This window comes from Mus caroli, unplaced genomic scaffold (assembly GCF_978045245.1).
Source record: "Mus caroli unplaced genomic scaffold, Mus_caroli_1 scaffold_18, whole genome shotgun sequence".
Taxonomy (NCBI): Eukaryota; Metazoa; Chordata; class Mammalia; order Rodentia; family Muridae; genus Mus; species Mus caroli.
Genome location: NW_028227273.1, coordinates 44,841,578 through 44,864,332, shown reverse-complemented (window position 1 = coordinate 44,864,332; position 22,755 = coordinate 44,841,578). Strand labels below are relative to the sequence as shown.

General features: G+C 49.9%; 1 protein-coding gene across 2 annotated transcripts in view; it reads left to right on the top strand.

The window, feature by feature from the left end:
• The window catches only part of Kif6 (kinesin family member 6), a 291,775-nt gene that overhangs the window by 264,274 nt on the left and 4,746 nt on the right, over positions 1-22,755 (top strand). For both annotated transcript variants that reach the window (XM_085832936.1, XM_021149143.3), the window contains 6 exons: positions 7,840-7,924; positions 9,560-9,695; positions 13,616-13,698; positions 18,993-19,040; positions 19,534-19,623; positions 21,384-21,478. In XM_085832936.1, the coding sequence (XP_085689062.1) occupies positions 7,840-7,924; positions 9,560-9,695; positions 13,616-13,698; positions 18,993-19,040; positions 19,534-19,623; positions 21,384-21,478 (537 nt within the window). The remainder of the gene's footprint in view (positions 1-7,839; positions 7,925-9,559; positions 9,696-13,615; positions 13,699-18,992; positions 19,041-19,533; positions 19,624-21,383; positions 21,479-22,755) is intronic.

The window sequence follows — 22,755 nt, the reverse complement described above, 5'->3', positions numbered from 1 at the left end:
TTACCCATGGTTCACTTTTCCTGGGGTCCTGTTCCATCCAGGGGGCCTTATTAAAAATGTTCTTGGTCTCCTGGAGTGTGCTAGAGGATCTAGGGGTGTGCTGAAACCAGCTCACACCAGCTCATTAGAGCCCACTCTGTATATCTTTTCTTGATTCAGAAACAATACACTCATGGCTCGAAATCACCCAGGAGGCCAGAGTTCACTCCTCACTCAGGCACACATGGACCGTGGGGTGCCCACCGAGCTTCCTGTTGGCCTCTTCCAAGCCCTACTTGCTGGCTCTGATGGAAGGGAACAAGTCTCCAGACACACATCCCTCCCCCCAGCCCCCAATTAAGAGAAAGCTGTGGACTGGGGAAAATGGATAGTTTCTTTTTCTTTCTTTCTTTCTTTCTTTCTTTCTTTCTTTCTTTCTTTCTTTCTTTCTTTCTTTCTTTCTTTACTTTTCTTTCTTTCTTTCTTTCTTCTTCTTCTTCTTCTTCTTCTTCTTCTTCTTCTTCTTCTTCTTCTTCTTCTTCTTCTTCTTCTTCTTCTTCTCTCTCTCTCTCTCTCTCTCTCTCTCTCTCTCTCTCTCTCTCTCTCTCTCTCTCTCCCTCTCTCTCTCTCTCTTCCTTCCTTTTTAAAATTATTCTTAGAGTGTCCCCCAGGGCATCTGCTCCAGTCCTTGTCTGAGGTTACATGAGAGTCAAGAGGGCTCAGTCAGCCCTCACCCTCAATGCTGTGCCAGTTTGGCACTGCAGTCCACCTTGGAGCCCATTTGTGACTCTTGTGTGTGATAAATGATTCCCAAATAAACCAGAGTAACCTCTCTGACAGCCTGTCAGGGGATTGGCCCACACTACTTGCCAGTGTCATTCAGATCTCCATAGAGAAAAAGTCTAAGTCCCTTTCTCTGGCATAGGGAAACCTCGCTTCCCAAAGACCTGCATGTGGGTCTCATACTTATTCCCTTCTGGGAAGCCATTATGACAGCCATGTGGCCACAATGGAGCCTTGAAGCTGAGAGGGCAGGAGAGAAGATTTTAGGATTTATTTTTATTGTTTTGAATTACATGCATGTATGTGTGTGTGTGTGTGTGTGTGTGAGAGAGAGAGAGAGAGAGAGAGAGGCTATGTGTACATGAGTGTAATGTCCAAGGAGGCTAGCAGAGGGCATCTGGCATTGCAGACCATTGTGAGCCCAGGACTGAACTCAGCTCCTCAGGGAGAGCAATATGCTCCAAGCCACAGAGCCATCTCTCTTGTGCCTAAAGGGAGGATTACAAGAGACACGTTGCTTCTAAAGCAGGATCTTGAAGATGAGAAGGAGTGTGGTGAGAGGATCATGGGTAGATTAGAGAACATGGAAAGATATGAGTCAGAATGGTCTGTGAACAGATGTGAGTGGGAGAGAGAGCTCCCAGAGAGAGCAGGAGTGACCACAGAGCTAAGCTCAAGGAAGTATGAGAACCACCTTTCTCGAGTATGGAGTATTCCAAGGATCTTTACCATGTTGCTGATTGACCTTGTGCACACTGTCCATCTTTGTGACCCAGCTCCTCCTCTATGAACATGAAAACGCCTGGGAAGAATGCCATGCAAAACATGTGATTTGGGGCAACAGCAGCCCAGGGTAGAAGGGGGGCTGTCTTTCCTGTGCTTTTCCATGAGTTAGATATTTGTGGTTGTATTAAAGTGTCACCTTTCTCCTCTCGAGGATCATCTGTTCTCCCTGAGGGGATGACAGACAGTGTGTGCAGGGATGAGTGTGTCCCAGGTGCTTTCATGGCAGCGGAAGTCCAGGCATGTGCTGTGTTCCTAATGTGCTCCACAGAACCGAAACCGAGATAGATGATGCGCAGAGGACCCGTCAGTGTGATGATTTCAGTTGACAATAAATGTGAGCCATCACACAGGATCTGGTCTAATTGGGAAGTCAGAGACTTTCTGACCATTGTGGTGATTGAGCCACTGACACCATTAGTCTCCATAAAAGGTGACGCTTTGACTCCTCAAACAAGACGAAGCTGAGTGATCTATGTCTCTAGGAGGCAGTTAAGTTCACAGAAACCCAGAGTGGGGGTTGAAAGAATTCACTGGGTAGCTAAGGAAATGCCTGACTGCTCTGATACCCTGTCTGGTATGGGAGAACAACTGAGCCTACTGCTTCCTGCCATGCTGGGCCCAGACCAAGTGACGGCTATGTTAGGCCCCGCAGTCTATTACTCTACAGAAGCCCAGAGGCCCCTCTCAGCTTCATAATGTTGTTGGAATTGTCGTCGTTGCTTGCCTGCATACCTCTAGTATGGTCAAGATGGTGGGACAGATTGCTCCCGGAAGTCCCGTGAGATGACCTGGATTTCCGTAGACTCCTGCTCATAGCCAATGGTTAAGTTGCACGTGGCCAGCAGGAGCTCAGCACAGGTTGTTGTGCTTGGGTTAGTGGATGGCAGTCCTTACAAGCCAGCACCTGGGTGCTGAGGCTTTGTTTTGGCCCTGCTGCAGATCTGAAAGTCATTTCAGGGAAACAGCATCTCCCTGACTCACTTAGGGTAAGTTAATACGGACTTCAGTGAGCAGCCTGTGTCTCCTTTAGTCGCGGAATCACTTGCAGAGGGAGAGACCCCGGCTTTGATAAGGCCAAGTCCCCTGTGTGTGTGAACAGGAGGTGTGAATATTTCGTGAAATGACACCTGGGAGGTCTGGTGACAGTCACGTGGTGCATATTATTACATACATTGGGCCAAGCACCTAAAGAGGGCCAACTGCAGGCAGCTCTGGCTTCACAGAGCATGGTCCTTTCTGCAAACTCCTGAGCTCCTTCTTCATCACAGTGGCCCTCAAACGTCTGCAGGGCAAGCCGGAGCTGTGAGGACACACTCTGTCCCACATCTGTCCCATCTCCTGTGCAGGTCCTGTCGTCTCTGGAACTCTCTTGCACAGACATTTACAGCGAAGGGTCCAGAGCCTTAGCTGGTTCCTTAACAAGGGGTGGCGTCAGGATCTCCAGAGGACATGCTAACAAAACTGATCTCAGCAGGTCTGAACCGGGGCCCAGCTGCCACTGTGCTTTGACAAGCTCCATAAGTGATTTCGAAGTGCTCCTCAGTCAAGAGCCACCGAAGCAGAGAAATGAGATTTCGTACAGTTCCGGCACCAGATAACTGTGTAGAGCGCGGAGTGGAGGATCTCAGAAGAGGAGAAGCAGGGGCTAGAGACCTCCCCAGTAGAACAAACTCAGGCAGCCTCGGCAGCAATGAGGGGACTGAGCGCCCTACCCTCTGGCTTCCTGATTTGAAGAATGCTACCCAGCTGCTTGGGGTGTCCTCCTGGTGTGACATCCAGATAGACATCTGCCAGTGTAAAACTAAACCCTTTTTGCTTCCTTTTCTGTGTTGCTTTGAAGCTGACTGTTCATCATAGTGGCCTCCAAAAGGTCACTCGGGGCTAGCCTCTCCTGTACTGTTCTTCAAGATAGAATCCTCCCATTGAAAGGATGCCCTCCCCTGTGCCTCCTGTGAGGTGACAGTCAATTCTGCCCATGGCCAGGGTCCCAGTGGGAACAAAGACCTGCAAGCCCAAGCTCCCTTTCTCTCCCCACTCTGTCCTCGCTCAGTCTGTTTTCACTTGCCTCCTTTTGACTGCCCAGCCCAGACTCCTCTTCACAGGGGCTGGCTCCTGGCTCCTGGCGCGTCCCAATGCAGTCTACAAAACAAACATCACCTTTGGCCTCGGGACCATCTGGGACATTGAGGGTAGTTTGTGACTCAGGGACACTGTGCCTTCATCCCAGCTGCTGGAGGTCCCTTGCCCAAGTCCTCTTTCCCAGACCCTTTCAAAAAGCTTAGAGAATCCTGGCACACACACACACACACACACACACACACACACACACACACACACATCAAAGGGGCTCTTCATTGCAGTCTCAGATCAGCTACAAAAGACTAGATCAAGGGATTTCCCTACCCCCATCCCTCCACGGTTACCCCTCAGCTTCTCACAATCTCAATGCCAGAGTCCCTACCATGGCCTAAAGGGGCCAAATCCACTCTGCCTCGGTTTCCTCGTGGCCTCCGCACCTACTGTCCTTTGCCAACTCCTGCAGGTGCACAGGCCTTCTCATTGTTCCCCACAGGCAACAAGCAGGCTCATGCCTGAGACCTTCACATGTTTCTCTGTCGCCTAATCTCTGCAAGTCTCTGTCCTATTGTTCCCTCCTCCAAAAGGGCACCCATCAGCCTTCTGTACGGCTTTGCCTTTCGATCTATTGTATTATATTATAGATTTAACTTTGTTGTTGTTGTTGTTGTTGTTGATTGAAGTTCATCTTTGTCGCTAGAATTAATCCTTCTGGAATAGGACAGGCCAACAGTCACAACTAAGTACACATCTCTTTAGGGGCTAGGAGAGGGCACCATAGGTAACACCACTTTCTGTGCAAGTCTGACAACCCAAGAGAGCAGATTCTACATAGTTTTCCTCCGATCTCTACACACAAGCATGCATACAGGTGCTCACATGTGTACACACACACACACACACACACACACACACACACACACACACGGCATCGCACACTTCTAGCCCTGTTGATCCTTAGCTCACACAGCAAACGGCAGAGCCTACTGTGATGGTGGGGATGAATGAGGTACACACATTGACCTGGACCACAACTACACAAGCCGTAGCCTTCTATTCTCATGTCAGACACATTGAGAATGATCCCTCTGCCTGTGACTCCTGGGCATCCCCCACTCCTGCAGCATGCCCACAGAAACCAGCACACTCCATGGGATCAGGCAGGAGCCTCCCCTCTGCCAAAAGGCCATGAATGCATGTTGGGACTCAGTCCCCTTCAGCTTCCCCCTCTCACCCTCACCATCCTTGATGCTGCCTCCCAAAGGGAACCAAAGCTCTACCTCCACCCTCCTCCTGCAGCCTCTCTGCTGGTCTGTACCCCAGTTGTCACCCAGGCTGTCACTGTCACTTGTGTGACCTTGGTGAGGGTCAACAGTGTTGAAATAGGGAAGATGAGGCAGAGTTTCGTGTCTGAAGATTGCGAGGCAGATGGGGGGTCTCTGGAGCTCTAGGGAACACAGTGTCCTGAGCATTTAAAGGCCTGCTGTCATTTGATGTTAAATGCCTCTTTCTGTGATTCACATCTGCCATTTTTCAGAGAGAGGGTCATCAAATAAACATGGAATCCAGTGTGTCCTGTACTCAGCCTCTAAACAAAGCTCTGGGGAAAGAAACAGAAAACAAGGGCTGCATGTCACACCTCTGAGACTCCCTATGCCTGTGACTTGGGGGGTCATGGAGGATTGTGGGTAATGAAGACCAGAACCTAAAATGTTCCCACAGGACGCCAGCTTCCTCTTCAGCTGAGATGACAGACCTGCTCACCCAGCGGAAGGAGGAGAGAGAGATTGGTTCCACAGAGATAAAAGGCAGGCTAGTGACCACTTAGCAGATGTGTCTGCGCGTCAGTGAAGCAGTAAGGAGGGAGAGAAGAGAGGAATAACTTGGCAGATGGAGGAGTCTCTATAGGCCAGACTCCCAATATGCCAGAACTTCTGCAGCTGGGATCAAGGGCCAGCCTTCTGAAACAAGATACACCATGGGACAGCCACTTGTAAAAAGCATGAAACGCTTTCAACCAACCACAGACTTAACAGAGGGCCGTACTCGCCAGGATGGTGAGCTGGTATAAACATTTGGCTCTTTGGAACCAGAAAAAAAAATTAACACCTTAGCTTTGCCCAGCCATGTGACCTGTGTTACTTATGGACAGTAAGTCTGTGATGAGTTAGGTGGTAGTACACTCCCTGCATGGTTATTCTGAGGTCTTCCTGGTGCATAGAGAACCTCATATGTGCCTAATGAACTGGGCAAAACATTTGAGAGAGGGCATTCAATAAAGGATCAGCATTAGTAACTCGCTTGCTACAGAAATATAGACTGGGGATTACCTGGGGTTTCTGAAGTGTAGTTTTGTTTGAACTAGGGTCTCCTTCTATATCCCTGGCTGGACTGGATCTCAATCCATAGCCCAAGATGACCTCAGACTTTTACCCCTTCTGCCTCAGCCTTCAAGGGATGGGATTACAAGGTTGTGCCACTATTCCCAACGGAACACACATCCTTACACACTGTGTGATTTTTGTGGGTGTGAATGTGGGCAGGTGCATGTCATGACACACACATGGAGGTGGACATTGGAAGACAATCTTGGATGTCCTTGCCTTCCATCACGTTTGAGACATGGACCCTCTTTTTGTTCGCCACTCTGGATGCTAAGCTAGCCAGACAGTGTGCCTCCAGGTGCTCTCCCGACCTTCGCTCCCACCTGGGCACTGGGCCTACAGATGGACACAACTGTACCCAGCATCCCTTGGGTCCAGGGGATTCAAACACAGGTCCTCAGATTTTCATGACAAGTATGTTACCCACTGAGTTATTTCCCTGGCCTGAAATTACATATTTAAAACCTAGAAAGAGCCCTTTTGCATCCCACGCATCTCACCCCAGATGCGACATGATACCAGGTCTCTACTTTTAAATGAGATAGTTAGACAATAGAAAGTTCGCTGAACCACACACACAAGGAACCAGGCAAGTCAGCCTTCGAACGAGACTCCGGACTCATGCAGTGTGGTCGTGGTGAATATTTGATGGGCCCTCAGAATAGAAAAGATATTTATTCTGTGCTGCTCCAAAGAGTCCGTGTGACAATGACAGGGGACATTGATGGGGACAGCCTCTGCTCAAAGTTGGTGGAAAAAGCTGTGACCCATGAAACATGTTATCCTCTACGGCATTGAGCTGTGGCCACAGCAAGCCTGTGAACAGAAAACCAATGTTCATCTCTCAGAAACTCTGGGGTTGGTGGGGCAAAGCATTTGACCCCTGGAACCCAGGTGAGAGTGGAAGGAGCGGCTAGATCCCGGAAAGTTGTCCCCCCCCCCACCACCTCTAATACATGCCGTGACACCAAGGCACTTCCCCCACACATAATAAGGAATGAAAACCAAAAAAATGTTCTACTAGGAGTTTTGAATTCAGGACCCTGGCCATCAAACAAATGGGGATTTGCACTCAGGATCTGGAAGTTAGCCACAGGGCCTGGCAAATTAACCTCCCTAAGCCTCATCAGGAATGCAGGAGTGATGCCTTCCTCAAACAGCTGTCATCAGAGTGAAGTCTGTTCTTGTTCAGAAAGCACATGGGCTGGGGGCAGGGGGGCGGGGTGGCAGGGATTGGGGAGGTGGCAGGGAGGCCTTCATTCTGGAGGGAGGGTGGCCGAGCAATGGTATGTGCTGGGGGCCGGGGTGGTGGGGGAGGGGTGGGGAGCAGGAGGGGATATGGGGCATTGGTTCGTGGGGGCACGAACTGGAGGCAGGGGTGAGAGTGGAGAGCAGCAGCTCAGGTAGGGCGGAGACCTTCACTCTGCTGGGTCTGTGGGTTCCTCTGCTATGACTAAGAAGCATTGAACAATTGCAGACTCCCTGGGAGGGTGGAGAATTAGCAGATGAGCTAGAAGGGAGCTCCCCCTGCCCCCCACCCCCACCCAGATTACAGCCAAGCACCCTCACAGAGGGCATGGCATCCAGGCCAGGTCACAGCCGCCAGTCAGTCACACTGAAGTGCCAATACCTCTGCCTCCAGTGACAGACACCAGGGCTGGAGGGAGGACGGCTCTGAAGCCAAGCCAAGGCTGCCACCCAGAGGTCCCCAAAAGAACTCCCCGGACCCCTTTCGTCTTTGGATGCCCTTGACCTCTGCTATTGGCCCCTCCCCATTTTTTCCTTCTACCTTTCTTTGTTGCTGTAACCTCCTGGCATCTTACCCCTCCAGGAATCTCAGAGAACACTGTCCCAGCCTCCATGCCTGACCCCCAGGAGGAGAAACTGCGAGCACAGCTGGAGGAGGAGAAGGGCAGGTGAGCCAGCAGCTGCTTGTTTGCTTGGTTGTTACTGCCTTCGTCTGACCACAGCCTCCTTGGGCCTCCAGAACTGCATCTTCTCCTTAGGAAAGGTGTCCAGCCTGGAGCCTTAAACTGCAGGAAAGGGTAGGAGTAGCATTAAGCAAGGCCTACTCCTGGAAGGGGGGTGCTGAATGAGGACGAGTCATGTCCTGCCAGCGAGTGCCCTCTACAGCAGTGCCTCTCAACCTGGCAGTGTGACGCCCACAAGGGCCATCTGTCAGATATCCTGCATATCAGATATCCTGCATATCAGATATCCTGCATATCAGATATTTACCTTCTATAGTGGATATTTATGATTCATAAGAGTAGCAATGAAACATGTTCTCCCGCGCAGCATCTAGCTGCCAGCCACAGCAAGTCTGTGAACAGAAAGCAAATTTTTATCCACCAGAAATGTTGGAGTTGGTGGGGTGGCTCAGTGGGTGAAGGGTTTGATACACGGGCCTTGGTTATGAAGTAGCCATGAACTAATTGTATGCTTGGGGGGACACCACAACCTGAGGAACTGTACTACAGGGTCCCAGCCTTAGAAAGATTAAAAACCACTGCTCTGAAGGAACCAGGAAGCCCATGGTGGGCTTCACTCCACAGCTTTATCAAAGTTTAACCTGGCTCTCGCAAACCTCAGATCTTCACCCAGCTATCAAGAGGTCCAAAGTGATTTTACTTACAGGGTGAGGAGATATAGGCTTGGGTCAGGCAGCAGAGCTCATTCATTTGTTTATCCTCTATGCCAAGGGCTGGAGGTCCTAAACAAGTCACTTTCCTGCCTCACGTTACTGGTGACATCACTGCAAAATCCCCCAACACACACACAAACACACACACACACACACACACACACACACACACACACACGCGCGCATACACATACACACACGCACACATGCACACACACATGCGCACGCACTCACCACACAGCGCCCCACTCCCTCACAGTTTCACGGCAAAGGCATGAGTGTTGCCCACACCCCTGTGCCATCTGCCAGCGCCATTGTCGTTTTCCCCCAGCTGTCCATCTGCCCCTCCCAGCATCAGTTCCTTCCCTCATGGCTGTGAAAAGCAACTGCAAATACAGCTTGAGGAAAGCGTTTATTTCTTCCCGTGGTCTAAGGGTACCCTCCATCAGGGTGTAAAAGGCCTGGGCAGGAACACGAGGTCACACACTCTGCAGTCAGAGAGCAAAGATGGATGCTCGGCCTGTCTAATCCTTTTACTCTGTCCAGAGTTCGAGACCCTGGGCTGGTGCTGCCCAGTTCAGGGTACATCAGCCATGCTCAGTTAAAGGTCTCTGGAAACAGCCTCCGGAGTACTTACAGAGGTACGTCTCCTAGATGACTCAGGATCTAGCCGTGCTGACACTGAAGACGAAGTGTCACGATTCTCCTTAGTCCACGTTCAGTGAAAAGGACTTCTTATTCTTGGAGAAGGTCCCCTGTGCCTAGTGAACCAAAAAGTGGTCCACTCTGATCTCTCACCAGGGCATCTCTGCCAAGCTTCTGGGGCACAGACCCTCTTCACTTGCAGTCTCCCCCACCCACGCTGTACAGGCATCAGCTCACTGCAGCTCCTCTACTGCCACTGCAGGTACAAAACGGCCTTTATGCACCTGAAGGCCCTGAAGGTGGAGATTGAGCACCTACAGCTGCTCATGGACAAAGCCAAGGTCAAGCTGCAGAAAGAGTTCGAGGCCTGGTGGGCAGAGGAGGCCACCAGCCTGCAGGTATGCTGTGGGGAACATCGGGACAGTGTCCCGTACAAGCTCAGGTCCCTTGCGAGACAGTGGGGTGGGATGAGGCTTTCAAACCTTAAGCCTATGGGCACTGGTCATGGCTCACAGAGCATGTGCTCCCCCGAGTGATAGGAACACAAGAAGATCAGTGTCTCTGCTCCAGGGCCTCAGATAGCCTGAGCAATGAGAGATGACTCAAAAAATAAATGATTGTGTCTCTGTTGCTTCATCTAAGATAATTTGGAGACTTCATTTGACATCCCCCCTTTCTCACCCTCCCTTCTCCTTCCCTGCCTCCTGCTTCCCTTCCCACCTTCATTTCTTATTTTCTTTCTTTCTTTGAGGCAGGGTCTCTCCATGTAGACCAGGCTGGCCTTGAACTCAGAGATGCGCCTGCCTCTGCCTTTTGAGTCCTTGGATTAATGGCAGGTGCCACCAGACCTAGTTGTTCTTTCTTTCATTACACACACACAAACACACACACACTAGTTCTAGAAATGCTAGAAAACATGAAGAAGAAAGTAGAAATTACTTTTATCTTGCCACTTTAAGAGAACCAAGTCTGCGTATGATATCTCTGCGTGCTTTTTCTGCATATGTACCACCATGGGGTTTTTATCATTTTGATGAAGTGTGTGTGTGTGTTGTGAGGGAAAAGGTGTTGGTTGGTTTGTGGCTTGTAGTACCAGGACTCAAGCCCAGAATCTCAAGCATACTGGGCAAGCATCCTACCGTAGAGCAACATCTTGTTGGTCTTAAGTACTGTGGTTGGCCTTGTGTTTTTTAACTTTTTTAGAATAACTGCTTTTTTTCATATCACAATTCTGTAACGCCATTTCCAACTGTCACTGTTGCATCCTGTAAATATACTCTAGACAATTCAGTTGATCTGCTCTTGAATATTTAGATAGTTTCTGGTTCTTCACAGTAGACATATCTGTAGACGTTTTTTGCATATTTCCCAGACAAATCTCTAGAAAGTCTCTCTGATGTTGTGAAGGCTAAAATAACCTGCTAAGAAGCAGCAGTAAAAACCCCAGCTTTCTGTTTGCCCCCTTGGGTATGGTAGGATGGAATTGAGGAGGTCACGGGTCACCCTTGGAGAGACCTCCCCCCAGTCTCACTCTTCACTTTAAAGACAATGAAACTTCAAGCCCGAAAGGGCACACACCCAAGGACACCCAGCCAAGCACTGACAGTGCATTATTCTGGCCATGGTGTCACACATCTAAAGACATAACACTTAGGAGGCAGAGGCAAGAAGATTATGACTTCAAGACCAGCCTGGGCCACACAAAAACAAGACTTCATCTCAAAAAGAATTTTTTATTCATTATGGAAATCAGTATTATGGTTCCTAAACAGACAGAAACTAGAATAACAATATTACCCATCTATGCCAGTCCTGGCTAGGTATCTGGAGGAATCTAAGCACAGCACAGAAATGTGTGCACATCTGTTCTCATTCTGTATTATCCCAGTAGCCAGTGTAGCTATCCATCATCAGATGAGAAGGTAAGTGTGGCATATATACACAGTGGAGTTCTAGTCAACCACGAAGAAGAATGAAGCCATTACATTTGTAGGAAGATGGAGACAGTGGAGATAATTGCATTAAGCTCAATAAGCTAGACTTGGGAAGATAAATACCACATGTGTCTCTCCTGTGTGCAACCTAGATTTAGATATATCTGTGGTGCTTGTATATGATGTGCAAGTAGAAGGGGGTGATGTGGAGGAGGATGTTCGGTGCCTATAACCTACGTAGTTCGAAGAGAAAACCAACTCCCATAAGGTGTACTCTAACACATATACATTCAATTGACATATGAATTAAAAATCAAATAAATAGTAATTTCCTACATTACCAGTGACATCTCAATAAAAAGTCAGTTCATTAAAATTAAATACATGGGAAAATATAGAAAATTAAATAGAAATACAGCTATCAAAATAATTTTAAAATAAAGCTATGTAATAAAATATGTATATCCTTTTGTAGGAATATTAATGAATAAGATTTAGGTGTGTGGTTATCAATGAAGTGTTAGTGGCGTTTACCATGATTTCAGAGTCACAATGAAGACAGCATTTCAATGTTTCTGCACCAGCCATGATGATAAGATAATATGTGCTGTGATTGGTAGCAAATTCATAGGGACTGTTGATGTCATTTCTTCATTTCTTTCTTTTTCTTTTTTCTTTTTCTTTTTTTTTTTTTTTTTGAGACAGCCTTTCTCTGTGTAGCCCTGGCTGTCCTGAAACTCACTCTGTAGACCAGGCTGGCCTCAAACTCAGAAATCCGCCTGCCTCTGCCTCCCAAGCACTGGGATTACAGGCGTGTGTCGCCACTGCCCGGCTGATGTCATTTCTTAATTTCAGGTAGAAGCTAGGGATAATGAAGATGTAATTGCTTTCCATGTATGTCCACGGTGACCCTGGCTGCTGTTGGGACTCTGGATCTAAGACCATTTCTAGTGGGTTCATCTGGGAGGGAAGCTGTCAGCAGGTGCCCAAGGGAGCCTCAGCACTGGACAGTAGATGAGCCTCATGTGACATCCTGAGAAGCATTCAAATGGCTTGTTAGTTATATGGACAATGAAAGCCAAAGCAGCCAAGCTGGTCAGAGCCATGTGCCTCCTGCCACCCGAGGTTGACATAAGAGTCCGGATGGTGACAACAGAGATGACTGATACCCTGCCACAGGGGAAGCTGATGCCACACAGCTGTGGGTAGTTTCTTAGCCCGTCCTATAAAAGTCTCCTTGGTGGACTGAGGCAGAAGAAGGGAGGTGACAGGTGTTCTGGGATGGCTTGCCCAAGAGGCAGGAAGCCAACGGGAGCACCTGGCAGCAGCTCCTCGCAGGCTCACTGTGCTCATGGGTTCCCAGAGGCCCAGAGGGTGTTCAGTGAATCTGACAGAGTAGTCAGGGAGGCTTGCAGGGTGTTCTGGGAGGGTTGCAGGGTATTCTGGGAGACTCGGGGTTACTGCTACAGCAGCCTTGGTCTCCTGGACCATTGCAGACATGCAAACATTCTGGAGCCATCACGGCAAAGGTGAGCGCTCTGGGTCCTGCTCCATTACACCATAAGAGGATCATAGGACAAGAGACGCACACACTAGGAAGGATCCCCTGGGAGTGACCAGAGGATACTGTACTCACATCTTTTTACCTGAAAAAAGGTAAATATTTGCTCCATTAGGAAAACTAGAGGGCACAGAGCATAATCCAGACTTTATTAACAATGTCCCCTTTCACAGACTGTATTTTGATGAAACAAAACTTTGCTCATAGTTATGTCTAGATTTTTTTTTTGTCATATGCATTGTATATACTTACTTCCATAATGGGCCTTTCCCTCTTAAGAATGACATCAAAGGACTGGAGAGATGGCTTGGTGGTTAAGAGCACTTCCTGCTCTTCCAAAGGACCAGAGTTAGGTTCCCAGCACCCAAACTGGGTGACTCCCGGTTGCATGTAATTCCAGCTCCAGGGTGATCCAACATCCACTTCTGGCCCCCAAATACACATAAACAAGAATTTTAAAAAGAAAATGTGGTTTTTTTTTTATTTTGTGTTTTTTCGAGACAGGGCTTCTCTGTGTAGCCCTGGCTGTCCTGGAACTCACTTTGTAGACCAGGCTGGCCTCGAACTCAGAAATCCACCTGCCGCTGCCTCCCGAGTGCTGGGATTAAAGGCTTGCGCCACCATGCCCTGCGAAAATATGTTTTAAAGAGTGACGTTAAGGGCTGAGGATTCGGCTCAGTCGTAGAGCACTTGCCTAGCCAGCCAGAAGCCTCCAGTTTCAGACCCAATGCCGGAGGGTGGGGAGGCTGAGGACAAGGATTACAGAGAACATCATACTGTGGTGTTGGACTTAAACTGACAAAATCCCTTCTTGGGCCAACAGGTAAACTCCCCGGCCACGAACCTCCAGGATGCTGTGAAGCCGTTTCCCCAGCAGGACCAAACACAGCTTCTTTCCAAGAAAAGGTCAGGACACAGTCATTGGCCTGTGTCAGGTTGCCCAGGAAAGGCTCCCTGCCACCTCCTTGAGACTGTATTGCCTTTGCTGTCTGACAGGTTATAGCGCCTCCAGCTGGTGGTCTTTAAGCTCTCCTGAATGTTATCCCTTCAGATCCTCTGACAATCAACTCAGTACACCTACCACCCCTGTAACAGGAGAAAAGTTGTCCAATAGTATGAGCTCTGGTCCTGGCCACCTGAATAGGAAGGGGTTGGCTAAGCAGGACCAGGTACAGCTCGGGAGGGGCGTGGTCTTGGAGGGGCGTGACATGGGAGGGGCGTGACACGGGAGGGATGTTTGGGAAGAGGTAGCAGAGAGAGTACTCAGTCCATCAGGACTCAGGCAGTTGTGACAAGGGTATTAATATCCCTTGTCCTAGAGAAGATTAGGAGAGAAATGGGCAAGTTGCAGACAGCCTCCCACAGGGCTGCCTACGTTGCAAATGCCTATAGCACCAGCTCCCATGGATCTGATGCCCTCTGATTCTCTACATGGTAGAGAGATCAAGTAGGGACTTGGTGTCTCTGCACACCACGGTCTGGTCTCTTACTAATCATCCAATACAGCTGGCAGAATCTCTCAGATCTACGCCCACCCCATCCCCACCCCCAGCCATCCAACCCGGACTCAGCCCTTCCGGGTCAGAGGTTGGGACAATGTGAGTGGGGCACCCATCTCTGCCATCAAGGGGCCAGGTTGAGGAACACCAAGCGCCCCTGTTCGAAGTCTGAAGTGAAGCTTTTTTAAAAGACACCAGAGAGCAGGAGACATGTCCTAGAGATTATGAATAGTGCTGCACTTAGAGAGGACCCGGGTTCAATTCCCAGCAAGCACACGGCAGCTCACAACCATCTATAACTCCAGCCCAGGGAATCTGCTGCCCTCTTCTGATCTCCAAGGGCAGCGCTCATGTGTGCATGCACTTATACACATTTGGACAAAGCACACATGCACAAAATGAAAGCAAATAACTAGATAGTTGTAAAAATTAAAAGAATAAATAAGATGCCAGGGGCAGGCAGCATGGCTCAGGGGGGTAAAGGCACTGCCACGAACCTTTGTGACAACCTCAATTTAATCCCAATGACCCATGTGGTGGAAGGAGACAGTCACCTCCTAAAGGTTGTCCTCTGCCCTTCACCCAAATGCTGTGGCACACACGCACACGTACACACACATTTTTTTAAAAGGTGTCAGACAGTGCCTGTAAAAGCCTGAGGGAAATGTCACACAAATCTCAGCAAGGGACATTCTACAAAATACCTGTCTGGTACAGCTCAAAAGTGGCAGGGAGTCTGAGCGTCCTGAAGCCAAGCGGAGGCAAAGACGACTTGATAGCTCCAGATAATGTGGAGCCCTGGGTGCTATGCTGCAGCCAAAAGAAGGAAAACCTCAGAGCCGCCCACAGGAGGTGTGCGGCCTTGAGTTCAGGACTTGCGTTTGCAAGTCTCCGGAAACTGTCTTTACAAATCCAGACTCTTGGGGCTGGAGAGATGGCTCAGCCGCTAAGAGCACTCGCTGCCTTTGCAGAGGACCTGAGTCTGGTTCCAAGCAGCCGGCCCAGGCCTTTCACAACCCCCACTGGTAACTCCAGCTCCAGAGGAAAAGGCGAACCCGACATGTCTGGCTTCTGTGGGCACACATGCACGTATACATAATGAAAAATTAATATTTTTAATTTAAAAAAATCTTATCTAAAAAAAGTTGTTCTGCTTGACATTCACCCAGGCCTCCCAGATCATGCCAGGTCGTAGTGCCCACGCTTCCCTGGTACTGTGCCGCAGGAAACAGTGCCCACCTCTCACCACAGAGAAACAACTGCGTTTTGTTGGGATGCCTGGATGTTTTAAAAATCAGTAAATTCAGAAACGAAAAAGACAGTAAATGGAACTTTATTAAACTCTTAAGAGATGCCACTAGGCTGGAGAGATGGCTGGGCAGTTAAAAGCCACCCTGCTCTGTGCTGCAGGCAGCAGCTCAGATCCCAGCACCCACTTTGGGTTGTTCACAAACACCTGCAACTCTAGCTCCAAAGGATCCAATGCCATCTTCTGACTCCACGGGCATCCCTAAACAAACGTGTGCATACACTCAGACAAACACGCACTCACAAATAAAGAAAGAACCAATGAAATAAAAATAAAAGGACTCCGGCGTGGTGGCGCACGCCTTTAATCCCAGCACTCAGGAGGCAGAGGCAGGCGGATTTCTGAGTTCGAGGCCAGCCTGGTCTACAAAGTGAGTTCCAGGACAGCCAGGGCTACACAGAGAAGCCCTGTCTCGAAAAACCAAAAAAGAAAAAAGAAAAAAAAAAAAAAAAGAAAAAGAAGTATGTACAAAACAGGATATTTGCAAAGTACACACGTTACAAGAAACTTGTCCCAAAATATACCCAGGATACTTAAATGTGCAATGGTAGCTAATGGTAACTAATTAGTTAATTAATAGGGCTGGGCTTGGTGACGCACACCTTTAACCCCAGCACTTGGGAAACAGAGGCAGGAAGATCTGAACTGTGGTCTCCCAGAGTTGGGGGTCGGGGGACAGCTCGGGAACTGGGAGTTCTTTCCCTCCACACTTCACAGGGTGCCATCCTCCTGCCTGAGTCACCTGAGAGGATAGACAAGGCAGCTGGGCTCTACAGGAGCCCCTGGTTGCCTCTCTCTCCCTGGTGGTCACATCCCTCCGCCCTGTTGCCTGGCTCACCTCTCACACTCCACTATTCGGTCCTGGACCTAAGCAATGTGGCATCCTGAACATTCCCTGGCGGCTAAAGAAAGCTAAACTGGGAGACTATCACGTGAGAGGGCCGTTTGACAGCCAGTGGCTTATTCCCACACGTCCACTACTGCTTCTAAACTGCCCTTGACCTGCTGTGAAGGTAGCACCTGTGGGAAGAAACCCCTCTTTCCATCCTCCAGGCTTTCCCCAGCTTTCCCCTGGTTCCTCTTGAAACCCAAAAACTATGGCAGCCATTCACTCAAGAAGCGTGTGCAGAGTCTGCCACCTTGTGGTCATCTCTGGTCCTGCAGTACCCCACATCAGCCCCAGCAAAGAGGAGCTCCAGTCTCCCGTCCCCCCTCTAGGGTGCCACAGAGAAACTTTAGACAGCTAGGGGATGAGCATGGGTGTGTGAGTGGGGGGTGGGGGGAGCCACACACTCTGGCTTTTCCTTCCAGATTCACAGTCCTGAGCCTGTGGAGACAGCCCCGGGGTAAAGAGGCCTCATCATCATGTCAGGTGGGAGAGCAGACGGTTGGCATTAGGCAACTGGCCAAACTCATATGTGGGAAAGCAAGCTGTGGGCCTGATCAAGGGCTTGGATAGATGACAGTGGACTTACTAAGCTATCTCTCACGTGTCTGTCACCCTGGCCCACCTCCCTACCCGAGTGTCACCCAGCTATAAAATGAAGGCTCTGACATGTCAAGCCCCTTTCGCCTCTGACACCACTCTTCAGCGAAGCATCCCAACGTAGAGCAGAGGCTCTCCAAGTCCATATGGCAGAGCATATTGCAGGATAGCCTAGAGAGACGGGGAGCAAACGGCAACCTTCCTCTGCTCCTCCACAAGAGGGATGTGGAGTCCTGGGCAAGGAACACACCGCAGGCAGCAAGTTACTGGTTATGGATCGTGCATCCACGAGCATGCAGTGGTCATCAGAGACCACGCAGGGGACCAGTACAGTCAAGAGATAAGGTGCCTTTGGTACCAGGAGCCAGGAGGCAGTCAGTGGGTCAGGACGGCTGGGAGCATAATGGAGGCCTCCCAGGTGTGATAGCATCGGGCTCCGCTTTGTAACCCCTCTCCACCTCAGCTCACATCTCTTGAGATGAGGATGATGGCGTCCTCCTCTGACCACAGAATCGCCTCATGTCTCAGTTTCCTGTGCTGTGACAAAACAGCTTGGCCGAAGAAAGGTTTATCCTGTCCCAAGTTTTCAGAGGTTTCAGACTGAGGTCAGCTGGAGCCAATTGCTCTGAACTGAGGGGAGACAGTGTGGGCTCGCCTCAAGGAAGCATTGGGAAGCAGATACAGACAGACAGACAGACACTAGAAGCCAAAGCCATGCCCTTCCCGCCTCTGCTGGTAACCTACTTCCACCAACCTGGACCCACCTCCTGATCTCTACCATCTGTCGATTAATAATGCCATCAAATGGGTAATCCATCAGAGAATCAGGGCAGATCCCTCAGGATCCAGTCTCTTCCCCAAAACTGGCAGCCATGAACATCTCTGGAGGGGGATGGACACTTCCTGTCCAGGTCACAGCAGGGACTAAATTGAAACAAGATAGAAACCTGGAAAAAAATTTAGGGACACAACAGAGGAAAGAAGTCCTCACCCCAGAATCTGTTGGATGTGGCTTACCAGCAGAAAGGCAAGGACTCCAGAACAGTTAGCCACCACTTACAGCCTCTCTCCTCCCAGATAAGTCTCCTGATGCCTAGGACTCAAGAAACAGGGAAAGGACATGTCCTAAACCCCTTGTGCAGCCCTAGTGGCTCTGCTATCACCTTATCTGACTATCACTTCACCCAAGGAATCTCTGGGGCCATCCCATAATCCCCATTTCTCAGAGGAGAAAGGAAGGGAAAGGCTGGGGTGATTTCCAAGCAATCTTTTGAGATATAACTGCAGAGCCGCAGAAAGGTTTAAATGGCTATTGCTAAGACAGCTAAGGCTGTGCTCCTCTCTTGAGGACAGGGTACCCACATGTGACACCGCTCACGTTCTGAGGCTCCTCCCTGCGCAGCCCACACCTCTGTTCCTGGATACACACTTATTCTCCAGTCACGTGCCTTTCTTTAATGCATCTATGAACCCACATCTCTGCCTCATAAACTGACTAGTCCTGAAATTCTTTCCTGAGCCGATGCCCGGGAAGGTCTAACTGAATGCCTTAGACTTCTGAGTCTGGGTCTCTGCCCCTGCACTGCGGGGCCAAGGGGCGTGGCCTCTGCAGAGCCGCACAGGTGGAGAGCCCGGTTGTTGACACCATCCATAAAGGACAGCTGTGATCTTCACAATCACCACCTGCTTGTCCACCTTCTTCAAGACGGCAACGCTTTGCTCTGACAATGAAAATCACCCAGGTCTTCTCAAGTTGCTGTCAGCGTCTGGGTGGCTCACTGGCCAGTAGGTGGTTGGTTTTTCAGGTACCGGGGAACATACCAGGATCTTGTGTGTACCTGATAAGCTTTCCATCACTGTGCAACGTCCCACATTCATTTGCTTTTCTACATTTGTTTGGTCACAGTTCTCAAGACTTGGAAGTTGAAAATGAAGCTGGCAGGCTGGAGGTCTGGTAAGGGCCCTGCCCTCTCCCACAGTGGCAGGGTCAGAAAGCACTCCTGTTTCTTTTGTAAAACTATCAACCCTGGTCTTGAGGGTCTACAGCCTCGTGGCCCCATCTCATCCCAAAGACTCTGTCTCCATCACTTTAGGGACAGAGTTCAGGGTACAGGGATGTAGCTCTTCCTGTGGGCTCCCTTCTGGGTGTATAGACTGTGGGCTCCCTTCTGGGTGTATAGACACGTCCTTCTTGCTGTGTCCTGACCCACTGACCTAGTCTGCCTTCCCAGGAGGACACTAGCCCATCCTGAGAGCTCCACCCACGAGCTCTCATCTATCTAGTCATTATCTGGTCATCTGTCTACCAGGTCGTACCTCTAAATGTCATCACCCTTGGAATTAGGGTTTTCACATAGGGATTTGGAGAGAACACACTCAATTCACCAAAGCCGATATTAGCCCTGTGTTTCTCTTCAAACTTCCTGTGACTGTTTTTTTTTTTTCAGTGATAGGAATGCCAGAAGAATCCTTCCCTCCCCCTGCTCCAATCAGCAAAGCCAAGAGCCCAGTGGCTCCAGGGTCCTGGTGCAAGATAGGTATGTATGTACCCTCTCCTCTAGTACTGTGACAGCCCTGTAGTGGGCAGACTGGGCCCTAAGGTCTACTTCTCCAACCAGAGGGGCCCTTGTCCACCCATTGCTATAGGCAGAACCTGGAGCTGACCTCTGCCCTGGTAGCTGGGAAGCTTTCCCCCACACACACCCACACCCACATTCTTCTCTTGCATCCAAACTCTCAAAACAGGAGGATTTCTCCCCCAAACCTACAAGGCCCGGTCAGAGTAGCTCCCATCTCCTGTGAATGTATAAGATGAGCAGGTGTGGTGGTACACACCTTTAATCGTAGCACTTGGGAGACAGAGGCAGGCAGAGGCAGGTAGAATTCTATAAGTTCAAAACCAGGCAAGTGGAACTCTGTAAGTACAAAACCAGGCAGGCCTATATTGTAGAAATTTGTCCCATTCCCCATCCCCTCTGAAAGCCAGTTAGAGAAGATCTGAAGAGCCCTCTGCCCACTACTACAGAGAGCTGGGTAGCTTCCTTAGGAAGCTGGAGCCCTGATTAGGCTAACAGAGTTTAAACGGCCTCTTGCCAGCAAGGGCTGTTTGAACCATGAGTCTAGAACCCTAGTCACCTATCTGAGCTCTTCTCTCAGAGCTACCTCAGGCTGAGTGCACCCTCTACTGGTGGACCTCACCATCTCCCATTGCTGTTCCTGAACACCCACCCTCTACCCCCACCCCACCCCACCCCACCCCACCCCACCCCCACCCCCCGCCATGCAGCTCCTGAGCAGAATTCGACAGATAGGGTGCCCACCAAAAATCACAGTGACCAAGAACAAGCTGGTCACCTGATTGTTCAAGAACGCACTCACTTTGTGGAGTCCTTCCTAGGCATGAGATTGGCAAAGCCAGGGGGTTCTCTAAGCCAAGTGAAGAAAGAGCAGGAGTCAGTACCCTCACCTTTTCAGAATTTTTGCATCTCACACAACTCTTCTGCTTACAAATTTGGCCACATGGCTACAAAGGATTCTGGGAAATGTAGTTTTTAGCAGTCGCACTTTAGCTAAATATGGTTATGATCTGAAAGAGAGAGAATAGCAGCCTTTGCCTTGGGGGCAACTAGCTACACCTTGTCAGCCCTGCATGGGTACAGGGGAGACATCATCAAGATGTCAAATCTGTGCTGGGTGCCAAAGGAAAAGTAGGTAGAGTGTGATTGGTTTGAGTACGTCTGGGATGAGAGAATACAGAGGCTGGAGATGATGGGATGGAGCAAGCATCAGTCAGCTGTGTAAAAGCATCCGGGGCAGCCTCTGGGACTGGGAGCAGCTGGAGCAAAGGCCCCAAGACTGGACCCATCCGTTTATTGAAGTAGAAAAATAAAGTCCAGGAGTGAACCAGGGTCAGGGCTCTTAGGACCCAGGAAGTCATGGGGCAGGGTTTGAAATCTATTCCAGGAGTGATAAGAAGGGAGTACACCATGAGGTTTTCACAAAGGAAGTGGAAAGCTGGAGGGTCAAATGAAAACCAGGTGCCCCAAAAGAGAAGAGCAGGCTCAGTGGGTAAAAGCCTACACCAGCCAGTCTGATGGCCTGAGTTTCAACCTGAAAACCCTCTGTAGGAGAGAACCATCTGCCACAAGTCATTCTCTGACCACACACACACACACACACACACACACACACATGCACGCACACATGCACACTCACTCACTACACCCGGGTATAAGGTGCTGTTGGGGTGCAGTGACTTATAACATTGTGCTGTGTGTTTGTCCTCAATCTTGGAAAGGCCCCTATCATCCATCCCTCTCACTGGAGACAGCCAGACAGACTCCGACATCCTAGCATTCATCAAGGCCAGACAGAGCATTCTACAGAAGAAATGTAAGTATACAGTCCCTGGGGACCCCTCCAGGGTCCATCTGTCCCCACTCTTCTATCCCAGACTTGAGACTAAAGCAAGCAGGAAGCTGCAAAGGAAATCTCACTAGCTCCTGCAGCCACAGGCCTGGCCTGTCACACCTCGTTCCCAGGGGTCAGGTGTGTGGGTGAGTGGCTTGGATGCCCCTGCTGCACCTGGCCAGACTCCCTCTCCCTGCTCCTGACCTTGGCTTTGCTCTCTGTCCCCTGAAGGCATCTCTGTCTCCTGCCAGCCTTCTCCTAACAGGAAGGAGCTGAGGGAGGTTTGGTAATTCCTTGAAACCCTGGCTCTTGGAGCTATGGATGTAAATATCACTTGAAGGCCTGGGGTTGGGGACACTGTATCTGAATTGGAGGAAATACCTGTCCCACAGCAGGAAGAGAAGTCCCCTCCTGGCCATCCTCACTGGTCTGTTCTCTTGTCGGCTAACCATCTTTTCTCTACTGTGGACAAAGCCTCAGTAAGCCAGACACCCACAGGAACAAAGCCAGGCCCTCCTAGCCTGTGTTTGCCTTTAATCTTGGCCTCACCCCAATATTCCAATGGCCTAACGTTGTCTTGGCTTGTCAGAAGCTGCCCTCCTTAATATCTGTCCATTTTCCATTGCTATACTAAAATGTCTAAGGCTGGGCAACTCAGTAGAGAAAAGTGGTCCCTCTAACCCAGTTCTAGGAGTTTAAGGGCACACACAACGGTTGCAGGAGCCCTGCTCTGCTTAGATCCTCCCAGCAGCAGGAGTAAGAGGGAGGGTCACATGGCAAGACAGGAGCCAAGAGTCATTCAGGGCTCAGGCTTCAGCATTGACCCAAGGACCTCCCAATAGACCCTACCCCCTCAACGTTCCACCTCTCAGCCTCACCACACAGACAACCAAGCCTTGTGCACAGACTCAGCACAGGCAGCTTGGGCCATGTGGCTGACACCTTGCCCAGGTGGACATCATGCCCAGATTCTCTGCTATCCACTTGTGGCTTAGACAGAATCAGTTTGACCTTGACAGGACACTGGAGCTGAAGGAGGACTGTTATCATCACAGCACACAACTAGATTGTCACTGGGATGGCCACCACTTGAGCACCAGGAACAGCAACATGGGCCCCACCACACGGTAGTGGTGGTCTGTGCCATTTTATGTAAGGTCAGGTGTGTGTAAGGAGGGCAGCTATGTAGAGGAGGGGAGGCCAGGGATGGAGCTGAAGAAAATCAGGAGGCCAGGTGGTGGCTGTTGTTAAGTGGGGGC